Source organism: Daktulosphaira vitifoliae, unplaced genomic scaffold, assembly GCF_025091365.1.
Source record: "Daktulosphaira vitifoliae isolate Bord-2020 unplaced genomic scaffold, ASM2509136v1 Scaffold_4, whole genome shotgun sequence".
Classification (NCBI taxonomy): domain Eukaryota; kingdom Metazoa; phylum Arthropoda; class Insecta; order Hemiptera; family Phylloxeridae; genus Daktulosphaira; species Daktulosphaira vitifoliae.
In genome coordinates, this window is record NW_026099575.1 from 23,273,898 (window position 1) to 23,289,180 (window position 15,283).

Here is a 15,283-nt window from a genome sequence, read left to right on the forward strand (position 1 = left end):
TGATTACTCCTATTTGCCATGAACATCGATGAAGCGAGGATGCTGAACTGTTCAGATCTTTCTTTATATCTTTATACCAACTAGAAACAGGGGTCATCTTTCCATATAGGAGGGTCAGTTTTGCCTTTATTCGCGTTTAAAACCCCGTGTGCGTATTTTGACTGTACATATTGCGACATGTTTATATAGGTGGGAACCATAGGTCGATCGTTTTCTCACATACCGTCACACGACTAGTATATAGTTTAGTCCCTCACCCTTTTTCGGCCAAGGCTCGTCGCCATAACATTTATGTGTGTTACTTGTGGGGAGCAGCTGCTTCGTTGATTTTTACCAACAATCGCCACCGCGCGTCTTAGTCTGCACACTTATTTTTTTTATTTTTGTTCAGAGTATAACGAAGGGAGTCGAATTATAATAATAGCTAAAGGTAGTAATCATACTCTTTTTACTTCCCGTAGTTTATACACAGCGAAAGTCGAACATGATTCAATCAACAGTGTGAAGTGTACGTATTGAGTATTTACACTAAGTTTCATTCAATGCGAGACTGTTGAAATAATAAGTGACATTCTCTAAAATTATAAAAAGTACTAAACAAGCACACAACTGCCATGAAATAATTATAATTACTTTGTCTTCTAATCAAAGATTTTAGACGGTACAGTTTAAACCTAACGTGTAAATGTGTTTAAGTCACAAACTTAAACAACTGTCATCAGTTGAATGACGATGATACCATGCGGAGAAAGACAACAATTGTTTTTTTATAAAAACCAAAGGTGGTATCAATTGACTTAAAATTTAAAATCTAAGTGCCTTGTCATGCATTTTCGTTTATACGTGTGAATTGTTTTATTAGTAATATGTAGCAGCTGCCTGTGAAACAAGATAAAGAAACGTGTACATAGGTACTTGTTATTGAACTCAGAACAGGTTAACAATTGTTGTAGACTATAGTTACATATAGTTTATTAAATAGTAGACAGTTGCTTGGTTTCGTGCATGTATTTGTATAGTTATTTGCTCCAAAACACTTCCTCGCGGACCCTAATGAACCGTCTTCGTAAGCGTTTTGTTTAAACAAAGTACAGAGAACCGCACAACATAAAATTCATTAGCGTATTTTTTTATTTTGTAACTTACGACAAGAATAAAAACACCTGTTCTTTGTGTATTTACCTCCTTATTTGTGTAATATTATATTAATTTTAAATAAAATTGAGTTGCAACTAGTTTTTAATATTTTATAGAAACTGATTAATAATTATTAATCAATTTTTTGTACATATTATATAATATAAAAAATAAAAAAACAACTATCGATGTCTGAAATCTCGTTTAAGTATGTTAACGGATATCGTAGTCTTGGAAAACTGGCTTATTTATACACTCTAATGAGGTCGCGTTAACATTTCCTATACTTGAGAGCATATTTAAAATACAAATAATGCTGATGACTGTTAATTAATCTATTTGAAAATCTAAAGTATGCTTTATATTAAAAATAAAATGTCCTTCACACATAAGTCCGTGTCAAGCTAAAGTATTATTTTACGGGAGTATTGTGTTGCCTTACCTTTTTATGTAAAAGAACAATTGAATTAGTGATATTTATTGATAAGATTTTAAAAGTTTTTATTTATTATTTCTTATTACGTAACGAAATTTGCTTTAATTTAAAAACTATACCAAAAACAAATTTGCTTAAAAAGTTTTAATAGATATCTCTCTAAATTAATTTCCAACAAAATATATGTAGTTTAATTTAATCGATTTTTTCTGATTGAAATACTTAATAAAAATGTTATATATTTTTTATTTTGATTAATAAATATTTTTAATGAATTGATATTTTTTTTTAATTTAGAAACTATATTTAAAGCTTTCGAAAAATTCAGCTTATTAAATGTCTAGTTAAAAAAAAATTTAATTTCGTTGCGTTGCTAAAAAGGTTAATGATTTTAGTTTATGATATCTGCGGTAAATATTTCCAAACGAATATTGGATATTTAAACTCTAATATTCGTACTACAATTTTTTTCAACCTTTCAACACATTTATATGATTTAAAACAAAACATCAACAGGTGATGATTATTCCACAAAATTGAACACTGTGTCTCTTTTAAAGAATTAGCTTATGCTTCATAGCGTAATAATTTTACATTATAAACATTAAATTATAACATGTAATGATTATATATTTTAAACATTTTTGTATTCTTCCGAGGTCATGTACTTTTATAATAACTAAAAACTTTGCCAAAATTTACTACAAATTCCATAATATTTACTTGTAGAAACTTTTGATATGAATTTGAGCACTTCAGATAAAATTGTATGAAAGCACATTCAATATGTTTTGTTGACCCTTAAATTTACATAGTCATATTAATTTCTTATAACATTATAAACATTTTAGTCTATCCATTTATGTATAACTTATAGCTTCATAATATTATAACCAGTGGGATCATTTCAGATTTTTTAAAAGGGTGAAATCTTTAAAGTGAACCACCTTGTTATATTTTTGGGTTATTTTACGATTATACTGGTTTTTGAGTAAAACAAACATCACCAAAGATTTTTTTTTTACTTTTATGTTTTATGAAGGGTATTTAAATGATACAAATGAAGTATATTTATTTTCATATACATTTTATTATTTTAAAAAAACTCTAATATTTAGAGATCAAATTTCAAAGTAAATTATATAATAAAAAAAAATTGTCATTAAATATCACATTCCTTGAGTATAAAATATACTTGTAAGTTATTATACAAAAAAAAAAAATTATATTATATTAAAATAAATAAGTCAAAACACTAAAAATATAGCTAATAAAACATTAAAATTAAAGAATATCTACTATTTTTCATTTTAGCGAAGACATTCACAGCTTTTAATAAATCAATATTATTTGATATATGTTTTTTCAACTGCATTATTTAATTCACCTAAATTTTTATAATTATTAAAATATTAAAACTTATAATTTGTAATTTTAATATTTAAATTTATTTTATAGCTTACGTTTTGATTTATTTCTAATTCATTATCAAATTTTTTAGTTTATTAATTATGTAATTAAAAATTGCATTTAATAATGAAGCTGCAGCTAACAATTTTTTATTTTTGTGTTTAAACCAGGCAGTAATTAATTTTCGTTTGATATTTAACAATATTTCATAATATTATTTGTACAATTAAAGTAATTTATTACTACGTTACCCTTTTTTAACAATTTATCAATATCATGTCTAAGTTTAATCAAATTTTTATTGAATGGTTAAATACTTTAATTAATAAGGAAATATACTATCAATAATAGCTTGGACTAATTAACAAGTATTATTAAAATGATATGGATAAAACTGATACAATAATTTCAGTTGCTCTTTGTAGTCACTTGTATATGGTCATAAACAACGATATTTTTTCATAATGTATATAGTAAACATAGAACATATACCATTAAAGATATTTCTGTTTAGATAACTATTTTGTGTGTTGTCATTCGTAACACAGTATTAATAAATGATAAGATTTTATAAAAGATTAGAATTTTATCAATAAAATATAAATACATTAACGACTGGTATTTTGGTGCTGTGATGTATTTTTGCGGGCCACCAAAAAAATCAGGAGGTGTGACAGTACATTCTAATACCACCCCTGATATAAACATAGCATATTTTATGCTTATTTCATATTGAATTAGGTTTGGTACAATAATTTAACAAGCCTCTAATATTTTGTAAAATTTAACAGATTCTTTTCGAGCCTTTATTATGATAGTGATATTGATGAATGTCAGATATCATATATACTAGTCCAATATATGCCACAGTCCCATTTTGGTGAATTTATGTTTAAATTTTATGAAACAATTTCTATCTTATATTTTGTGCATTTTTTGGGTTTCTTAAAATTTGTGATATTTCTATGGCTTCTAAAAGTTATATATTTTTATGGCCTCTTAAAATTTATCCATTATTATGGCTTCTTAAAATTTTATTCATTTCTATGGCTTCATAATATTTATACATTTCTATGGTTTCTTAAAATTTGTGCATTTCTATGGCTTCTTAAAAATTTAAACATATTTATGGCTTCTTAAAATTTATACATTATTATGGCTTCCTAAAATTTATACATTATTATGGCTTCTTAAAATTTTATACATTTCTATGGCTTCGTAAATTTATACATTTCTATGGTTTCCTAAAATTTGTGCATTTCTATAGCTTCTAAAATTTTATGCATTTTTATGGCTTCCTAAAATTTATACATTATTATAGCTTCTTAAAATTTAATACATTTTTATGGCTTCTTATTATTTGTACATTTCTATGGCTTTTTAAAATTTTATGCATTTTTATGGCTTTATTTCATTTTTGCTTTGCTATGGTCTATAAAATTTTTCATATATAGTCAAAATATTAAAGATTTTATCATTAAAATAAATATTGTAGCGCAATGTATTAAAAGATAAATGACTACATATTGTTTAAGTGAATTAATTGTTAGTATAACAAATATCAGACAAACAGTTTTAATTGATTCTGACTATTGTTTCGAGTGATTAGTACATAAAATTATTCAGTAAAACGGTCAGTGTCTGATATAATGGTTGCACACGATTTACAATGGTTACAAAAGTCTTGACTTACAATGATATCACAAATTTCATGCATATCAATATTCCCACGTTTGTAAAAGAACCTCTATTTTCACGCGCAGTGACCACAAAGGCACACTTGTACGTATATTTATCAAAATTATTGAATTAGCACCATAAATTAAAATGCGAAATTCGATATTGTGAATGTTTTTTTTATTTTTGAAATAAATGCTTATGCTAATTGGAAATTTGTCCACTAATTGATAGAATTATTCAAATGATAATTTTCATTTATTCAAATTTTGAATTTTCATGTTTTTTGTTGAGTAGGTATTTTGGTAATCATTATGTGTTACATTATTTATCTAATGTTTTATTAGCTAATTTAATATCAGCATTTAAAATTTATTATTTTTATGTTATTTGTCAGTAACTTTGTTGCAGAATGCCTGGACATCTTAGATGAGGTTAAAATTGCTTTCCTAAACTCAAGTTACTCTCAATGCAAAAAAGGATATGTTAAATGCAAATATTTTAAGGTTAGTTTGTAGGGTTAGTTTAATTTAAATTTATAAGCATTATTATTCCGATTTTATATCCTTGCACAATCAAAATATTGAAAATAAAACCATAAAATATTATTGACAGATTTTTGTAATCTGTAAAGATATGTAAACATATCTTTAAAATTCATTTACTTTACAAATAGGAATTTTCCAATTTTTAATGTGTTTTTGTAGAGCAATTTTTTGCCCTGCACGCAACACCAAGTATAATTTATTTTTTCAATTTTCACAATTTATATCAAAATTCATTTTTTATATTTATAAATTCTGATCTCAAGCTCAAAGTCTAATTACATACAATTCATTAAAAGTCAGATAATATATTTATTTAAAACCCTATGTAAACTGAATCAAATTAAAGTTAAAAAGTAAATTAAGAAAAAGATAATATTAATCAAAATAAATGAATTTAAAATAGTTAAATTTGTTCAAGTTTTAAAGATGTCAATTTTTCAAATATTCCATTTTAATATCTGAAACGTATGACGTAATGATTGTCACTGTCTGGTCTGCGACAATATTATAAGGGAATCATTAACCTTTTGTTATCTATTCCGGTCTTTTGAATATGCCAATGCCATATTATAATAAACAAAAACGGGGATTTGAGGATGCTTCTATAGGATCATAACCATCTTTAGTACAGTAGAAGATACCGGAAACCTATAGTATTCACCATATGAATAAAAAAAACGTCCTTGGTCTACATTTAATCCTTTGTAAACCTTTTTTTTAATCCCAATAATACCGTTTATGAAAATGGAATCCATTATGTGATCATTCCGTGATCAATTTAATCGTTAATAGAAACATAAATGTTTCCTGTAATCCAACCAAAACGTAAAATCTTAAATTGCAATCGTTTCTTAAAAATATTATAAATTTAGTCACGAATGCGTTTATTTTTACATTATTAATATTGTTTAAAAATCTAACGTGCAAAAGATGACTTCATGGTACAAGCACTTCATCGCCATAAATGGAAAAAAGAAACTATATTAATATTTGCACTTCAAATTCGTTTAACATTTATGTTAATATTCTATATTTTAAGATAGCAAAATTATCTACCAATTTTAATGCCTCTAAATTATAATTATATGACTATCTCATGATTTTTAAGCAAAATATTATTTTCTGTGACATAAAATCAAATTTTCCACAATCCATACAAAATATTTTAAATATTTGTTAGATGAATTAAAAATAAACAATTCTAATTTTTCATGTTAAATTTTCTTTAAGTCTTTATTTTAATTTTTAAATTTTCTTTAAAAATTTACACTAATCGGTATATATAAGTTCTTTTATAATAACAGTGCGGTCTGTTAAATTTTAATTACAAAAACAACACGGTATTTTTAATTTATTAAATTAACAATGATAATTTTTTAAACAGTAAAGTTGAGTAGAGAAATGAGAAATTCAACAAAATGTAGGTTCTTTTCAAATTACTTGATCTAAAAATTTCAATAAATACAAGAAAATGAAATATATTAATATTTTCCACAAAAACAAATGTTTTTACTTTATTTATAAATATTTTCCTCTAATAAAAAAAATAATAAAAAAATACAATTTAAAATAAGTTTGTCTGCAGTAATAATTTCCAAAATCCTTATGAGAGTTAAGTAGTTAAATTTAAATTTTATTCCAAGTTATTTCATAATACTATTATTTAGTATTTTATATTATAAAATACTCAATTACTTATTATATATTATAACGTTCTATAATTAGTACTCAAAATTAAAAACGATCTTATTGAAAATAGAGAAATTTATTCAAGAAGTCAAATTAATAAAAAAAATATACAGCCATTTATATTAACTAAAAATTTTTTTAAATTGAAATCTTTTTTAAGAAATAAAATATTAATTTCTATTATAAATTATCTTAATCAATTGAACATCCAAAAAACTTGATAATAAGCAGTCGACGTTCAAAATGCGATTTAAAAAAATTGTATGAATAAAAATACATTTTGTGTTAACATTACCTAAATTATAATTAAAAAAAATATTCGCATTGAAAAATCGTCAAAAAATATTATTCAATTCCATTTTTTATTATAAATTTTATACGACAACTTTAATTACAACATTGATGCACAACATTTGAGATAAAATACACATTATTTATCTGAAATTTCCTCAAATATACTAAGTATTTAGAGAAAGAGCGTCAGATGGGTTGTGGTGGTTTTTCTATGAAAGAACAGATAACCGGAAATCTGAGACGAGCGTTCTCTCGACTTGTAAAATATGAAGGATAACGGAAATGATTACGCCGGGAAGGATGTGTAATAGACGGGTTTAAGAGAAAACAATCGTGTTTATTAGGGTAGACGGGGTAAAAATTATCTCATAAAAAGACAAATCAATTTGCTTACACGGCTAGTCGCACAGAAGCAACCTACGGGCCGTATAACTCGCGGTTAAAGGGATGGCCGGATGATAACGTGGAACAGGTGACTGAATGAACGTATAACTACGTGTTGCGCAGTAGCACATAATAATATCATTACCATTCGTGTTCGCCCCTCAGCCTCCCCCTCCACCCAACCACTAGATAGGTCAATCCCGTTCCCACGGCCCACAGCTACTACCACCATTACAACTCAACTACAACTACTACTACTACTACTGTTGTTGTTGCTACACAACACACTACAACGCTATTCCGTTATCGCTCCATCATATTTTATAACGCATATCGAGTGTATGTATATTCTATAGACGTAAGTAAGTTTATGGATTAACGGCAATTAACATTGCATACGCAACTGCTACTCGACATGCAGTCAAGGTACCCGCAACCCAATCGATATATGCGTTAAAAAACACACACCCTAACCGATGACAGTAATTAACCTATCGACTCTCTTTCCGCCCACCCAAAGCGCCGCCGCACATCACACAGGCCCGTGTAAAACACATTGTGGCATCCGGAGGCACACACACAAACACAAGAATCGGTTGACCGACCGACAAAATTGTCGGACTGCAGTAGAGGGAAAACGCCGTGGACCGGAAACCACTCGCGGATCTCTCACGTTGACTCCACACCGGAACGGAACCCTCTGTAAGAGAGCTGAGAAAATCCACTGGAAGAGATCGGATACCCCTAACCGTTGCTGTTCTACACGTCGTTTGAAATCGTTAACTGCGTAGGCTCTACAGTATCTGCGTTGTCAAAAGTTCATCTCGAGCGGATTCATGGTTGCTGGAACTTCACATGGACCGGAGAGAGCCGTTATTATAAATGTAATTAGTTGAAAATATTCACACATGTATTATTCAAAGGCATACCAGGAGTGGTGTTAATATAAGAGGATCTGACTAATTTTTTCTACAGTTTTATAAAATATGGTATTGTCAATTAATAACAATGTTTGTACAAACGGTATGAAAAGGGCAACTGTATTGAAAACAACAGTGTCGAATTGTTTTTAATTCCACGTGGAAATAAAAAATATGAATTTGAAAGTGTCCAAGATGTTTTTTTTGTACAGTTTCAAATGGTAAAAACACTTAAATTTTTTTATTAAAATAAAAAAGTACTTAACAACATTTATCAGCCATTTCAAGTCCAATAATCTTTTTCATAGTTGATTGTTAACAGGAGTTTAAACAATGTATTACAACTTTTAAGTATTTAAGATAGGCGAAAAACACAAACAGACCCAAAAATGTTTATTTTGATGGTTTGTCTCCGAAAACATGATTACTGAATATTAATATACTTACATCAAATTAACCTCTCTACTTATGGAAAATGTAAAAGGCATATTTAAGAGTATTGTCGTGTAAACAATGCCACCGTTAAATTAACCAAGTTAAACTGTTCAGAAAGTGACGTTTTTTTTTAATGAAAATTATGGTATTTATATTTTTAAAAATATCACTAAAAAATAAAATAATATTTCTATCATTCCAGATAAATTAAACGTTTGAATATCAATTAAATCCACAACTCATTTGTATGTATTTCTTAAGAAAATTTAATGTACACGTTGTAATTGGTCTACACATGGACTCGTTTGAATGTAAAAACAATAATTGCATCACAACACAGTAATGTATTATAAGCATAAAAAACAAACGGTTGGGAGAAACGCGCACATGGAAAATCGTGACGATTGTGCTGCACTATCGATATTCGTAGTAGTCGTGGCCCTCGTGTGCAACGTGGGAACTCGCGCCCCGTGCCATTAGGTTGTGAAATTACCCGGCAGTATGAACCGGTTCGCTTGTATGGGCATTTCGGATTACTGTGCTCGTAACAAACGGAAAAAAGTATGTTGAACGCGAAACGGAGGCCCACAAATAAGTGACTTACTAAGACATTAAAGCTGTGTGTTGATTTTAGTAGATTTTATAAATTGTTTTCCTTTATTTTTTGAATTTTTAAAACCGCGTGAAACGTTTGACGGTGTTACTTATGATGTCGTCGACCAACAACGATTCCGAAGACGATGATCCGAGGGTACATTCTTCGGACATGTCATCTCCGGGTCAAGTCAGACGCTATGAAATTTCAAAAACCGAACTGCGAAAAGTAAGTACACTATTTATTATGGTACCATAGAAACAGCTGTTCCGTATTCAACGGATTGCTAAATCATCAAAAATATATGAAGNAAATTTCAAAAACCGAACTGCGAAAAGTAAGTACACTATTTATTATGGTACCATAGAAACAGCTGTTCCGTATTCAACGGATTTCTAAATCATCAAAAATATATGAAGCTTCTTAGGATATATTACAATAAATAGCCACTAGATTTCAGATTTTTTCATTTAGTTCCCTTTTGTATGAGGTCAAAACGAATGAGTTAGACGGATGGGTACAAAGGCGAAATTGGAGATTATCGGCCTAGGGGACACTACGATTGTGGCGGTCATGTTCGCACCAAACATTTTTTGCATCGTCTGAAAAAAAGTGATGAACGAAAAAAAATAATTAAAAAATTTGTGTAACACTCTGTAATTAATATTTTAATTTCCTATTATAATTAAAAATCCATATTCTTATATTTTTAAATATATTAATTCAATACATACACAAATATTTATAATAAATATTACATACTTATAAAATGTTATACTTAATTTTTTATTAGATGTAGCCGGCCCGACTGCGCTATTCATAGTAACCTTCGTTGGTCTATAAACAGCGGTCCACGGGGCAATTGTCTCCTTATCCCAATGATAGGTCCTCCTCTAGATATTCATTTCTTAATAACTGATTTTACATAATAAATAAACTGTTTAAAAACTATATCTAAATGTTGGACTTAAGTAATGGTTCAATGTCCACTTTAAATTTTTAACAAAACAGGTAAAACGGTAAAAACATTTTAACGCAAAATATGATGATGTTTTAAACATGAAATTATTTATTATTATTATATTATCTTCGATGCGAAGCTAAGAAGGTATTCATTTTACTATGATGTGTTTTTTATTTATTTATTTTTTTTTTATGTGCTGTTACCACTTTTTCTCAGCTCTCGCCGATCCGATTTTTTTCAACAATACGTCAAAAGTTCACAAATCGTATCTAGTCGAACACATAACCCACAAAAATTGAAAAAAATTATAAATTTAAATATCACTAATTTTCGACATTTTTTCAATTTCTTTTACTTAAAACTACCATATCCTTTTGAAAAATTGATGAATAGAAACAATTTTTTTTTTTTAACACATAAATTAGATATTTATTTACATTTGGTATATATATTTTTTTAATCTGACCCCTTCACCTACTCATAGAGGGGGATTCAAAATGACAACTATTTCGCAAAAAATTAACTTTCTCAACATAAATTTTGAAAGTGTTCCAGAAATACTAAATAACGATACATCAAATGATCACAACTATCAATTTTTAAGGGTAATATCTTTAACTAGAATTATCTAGTTAAAGTTATTACCCTTTAACATTGAAAACATTTCCACTTTATCAATTAAAAAGTTACTTATCTATAATATTCCAAATTTTTTGGTAACATAATGCTATATAAATTATAAATTTAAAAAAAAATTATTTTTAGTTTCACCTGAATTTAATAAAAAAAATTTTATAATACACTCAATTGAGTAGATTTTTTTAACAACATTTTATTGGTTTTTTTAGTTAAAGTAAATCATTAAAATTCATTAAGTTCTGAATATTTCAATAGTAGAATCTTTTTAAACACCAAAAGTTCCTTACAAATGATTACTATGATTTCTATTTAAGTGATCTATTTACAGTAAATAGTAATTATACGATTTCCTGATTACATATTAATCTTAATAATACTATTTTTCTAATTCTCATAAAATTTTCTATTTAATTATGTAAAATTCAAACTTAAAGTTGTAATAAAAGTTATAGTAACAAATTCAACTTTTTTTTTATTATAAACTTTCAAAAATTAAATTTTAAGATAGTAAAAAAAAATAGGTTAAAAATTATATTTCGTACTGATTATTTTTAACATATTAAAAATCAAATACTGTAATAGTTTAAAACAATTTTTTTTAATCATAATAAATCATCTTAAAAGATATATTAATCATTTCTGTGTAACTTTTGATGTTAAAATCGATGATACAATTGAAATATTCAGAACTATTTTCCTTATAGTTATTTCCTATAGTTTTTAACTAATTAGTAACAATATTAAAAATTATTGGTGATAGAAAAAATATAATCGCTGATTTGAAATTTGCACGAAAAATTGAATAATAAAAGTACATTTTTGACTCTAATGAAAATATTTTACAGACCATTTATTCATAATTAACAACTCATTATTATCTAAAAAGTTTTGTATCAAACCTTTCAATTTTTATACATGTTCGACATAAAAATAATAACTACTTAATATTTTTTTTATTAATTCTCCGAAAAAATTACAATGCTAAATTATTAATTAATTTAGATAATCAAATTATCAATATCATACTATATTTAATTGCTATAATAAATATTTATTCATATATTACACTTCTTAATCAAAAAACTACTAATCAGGAATAATAAAGGAAAAAAGAATTCATTTTGCTTTTGGAATAATCCACCAATTTCTTAAAATTAAACACTATCTATAGATTTGCATCGAAGCGTTTCTTAAGTAATTTTAATCACTGTGTATACAACAAAATATAAATTTAAAGTTGTAAACTAGTAAATTAATACAATTTATTCTAGATAATATAATAAATTGTATTTTTTACTAATATGTATTTAAAAAATATATATTACATATTGTTAAATTGAAAATTTATAAAGAAAGAAGCAAAAAATCAATATTAGTTAATTAGGTATAACGTTCGTACAATTTGTAAACCTAATGACTTTGTAAATAGTTATTCAAATGTTTATACAAAGTTTAATTGTTTTTTTTTTAGAATAACAAACCTATTATGGAAAAAAAAAGGCGAGCAAGAATCAACCAGTGTTTGAACGAGCTAAAGACATTGATATTAGATGCATTAAAAAAAGATGTAAGATAACACAATTTTCACATTGCCATAGTTAAGCTTAATTTTTAGTCATTGCCTTCCGCGATGACATAATTTAGTGAATAGATAATTTAGTGAATAGTGATTAAATAACGTATTACTTAGTTAAATTATGTACATGCATAAACTAAATGTCTGATTTACATTGAAAGTACTAGAATCATCATCATCATAACAATAACTATAATTCAAATCATTAACTGTAATTTATTAGTATAATCTAGAGTAGTAAAATTTATTCAGTATAAATTCTTTAGATCAATAAGATTACATAAACTTTTCATATAAAATAAATCACACAGTGAATTTATAAATTTCCAAGTCATTCTATTTCTTTAGACAACACTACTCTAATGAACTACGTCAAAACATTCGAATCTCAATAAATAAATAATTATATTATTCTACGGTGAAATGATCGAGTTTCAAAGAAGTCACGTAACGAAACAACAAGACGTAATTTTAATATCAGTCGGTTATATTTACTTAAAAAATACATAGTTAAAACTTTGAATAGCCGCGTATGGATTATTTTTATTTTTATCTTTTCCTGTTGAACTCTTATTTCTATTTGAATTCGGTCCATCAATGTTGTAAATCACTCATATTTTAACAGTAGTAATGAATAAATAAGCAAATGTATTTTTTTAAGCCTGCAAGACACACTAAGCTGGAAAAAGCGGATATCCTAGAAATGACTGTGCGCCATCTTCAATCGCTGCATGGCAATCGACAATCCTCGACTTCTGTCAATACATCTCAACCTACCGACCCTTCCACAATGATAGTTCAAAAATTTCAAACCGGCTATCAAGAATGTGTGGGTGAGGTGAATCGGTTTGTGGACCGTTTGGACGGCGTAGACGAAGATATTAAAAAAAGGTTAATATCGCATTTAGATTCGTGTGTGGCTAAAATTCAATACACCTCGTCGCCGCCTTCATACCAAAATTTACACTTAGACACCACTGCGGCGGCGGCTGCAGCATTAGTGCCCAACTGCAGTAGTCGACTGCTGCCCACGGGAGAATTAGCACTGATCTTGCCGGCGTCAACTGCGCGTCGCATCAGTGCCTTCACGCCCGTCCACCAAGACGACCGTTTGTCTCTACTACCCCCACAAACCTCTTCGGTGCCTTACATATACGTAGACGAACCGGTTTCCTCTACTAGTACGTCGGCCGAAGACGCTCACGGTGTTCGAAACCCATTGGACTTTTCCCTAAAAAAAATACCAACGGGTCCGTCAAAAAGGCCACTAAATGATATACCGGTGAATGTTCCTAATGCTTCGTCGTCATTGCACGGCGGCAAAGCGGAAAATCAAGATTTAGTTGAAAGCGGCCAAAGGGCCGTAACTGTAGAGAGACCACGGACTTCGAGGTGTGAAAGCCCTAGAGACCCAAACATGTGGAGGCCCTGGTGAAGACTAACAGTCATTAGTCAGTCAATTTCCTAACTGTGTTACTAATATTTAAGTTATCGGCTTGTACTTTCCAAAGCTCTCTACCAAACATGTTTGGATGTTACCATGGTCATTGTACTCTATACATATATATTTTATAAGCATCTTGAAATATTCTGTACAACTTTTTAGCGATTAGTCATACCATTAAGAATATGTATTGCTTGAAGTGTTCTTGTTAACAAAAAAGCTCTGCGCTCAATGAGTAATCAAAACCAGTAACACGTGATAAAATTATTTATACGTCTATTATTAAGACAAGGTGATTCAGTTTATAGAATATTTTATTAGTGCTACTACTGTGGTACCAATTTGACACAGCTTTTATTTGTAAAAATAATCGGTCCATGAACATATGTAAGGCGTTAAATATATTTTACTTAATGGTAGAACTGATAAAATGCTTTATTTTATTTTGATTTTATAATAACACTTTTACAATGTATCTGTACGGATATGTGGGTAATATTGCATTGCCTTTTATAAAATAGTTATTTTAATTTAATATAAACATTTGTGTCACCAAAAAAAAAAATCATTGTGTATTATAGTGTAATTGTAAAATACAAATTGTTATTAAAATTATTTTAAAATTTATCAACATCAATGAAACATTCCGTGCTTTGAATAAGATCCCAAAAAAATTTTTTATTACCAAATTTTGTTAATAAAAAACTCTTTGTGTTTTAACTATATATTTGCTCATCTATTATAAAATATGTTATTCTTTTTTTATTTTATTTTTTTATTTGTTTTAATCCATTTTATGTATATTTATAGATAGTAATATCGTTGGTAATGTAAATTGTTCGTCAAATTATGTCACGCTCAAGTTTAAACTTTATATATTTTAATATTATTGTTTTAACTAATGATTTTAATTTAAATACTATAACACATTTCGTATTTTTTTTTCATAAAATAAAATATTCAAATCTATAATGACAGCCTTGTAAATGAATAAGCAGTTTATTTTAAGAGAAAATTTTCATTCTATACATCGATATGTTAAACTCAAAGTAAACTTTCGTATCTGATCAAAAATAAAATGTTTTTTTTGTATCATTATTTGAACATATTTTAAATATTGATAAATTTTATCTAA

At 27.4% G+C, this 15,283-nt stretch overlaps 1 protein-coding gene across 3 annotated transcripts; it reads left to right on the forward strand.

Moving 5' to 3' along the window:
• Positions 1–8,073: 8,073 nt before the first annotated feature.
• LOC126904185 (protein deadpan-like) lies at positions 8,074–15,121 on the forward strand. Of its 3 annotated transcripts, XM_050682953.1 has the most exons (4): positions 8,077–9,753; positions 12,600–12,695; positions 13,366–13,595; positions 14,959–15,121. In XM_050682953.1, exons 1-4 carry the CDS (start codon positions 9,637–9,639, stop codon positions 14,960–14,962), a joined length of 447 nt encoding a protein of 148 aa, XP_050538910.1. In that variant the 5' UTR covers positions 8,077–9,636; the 3' UTR covers positions 14,963–15,121. The 3 variants fall into 3 exon arrangements, with proteins under 3 accessions (XP_050538907.1, XP_050538910.1, XP_050538909.1); XM_050682950.1 differs by lacking the exon at positions 14,959–15,121 and having other exon boundaries at positions 8,074–9,753; positions 13,366–14,933; XM_050682952.1 differs by lacking the exons at positions 8,077–9,753; positions 14,959–15,121 and adding an exon at positions 9,843–9,862 and having other exon boundaries at positions 13,366–14,936.
• The last annotated feature ends 162 nt before the right edge of the window (positions 15,122–15,283 follow it).

Excerpts from the sequence above, each read along its gene's own strand:
- LOC126904185 (XM_050682950.1), top strand. The coding sequence starts at position 9,637 with ATGATGTCGTCGACCAACAACGATTCCGAAGACGATGATCCGAGGGTA. Across the intron at positions 9,754-12,599 it reads CAAAAACCGAACTGCGAAAA|AATAACAAACCTATTATGGA; the intron begins GTAAGTACACTA and ends TTTTTTTTTTAG. Across the intron at positions 12,696-13,365 it reads TAGATGCATTAAAAAAAGAT|CCTGCAAGACACACTAAGCT; the intron begins GTAAGATAACAC and ends TATTTTTTTAAG.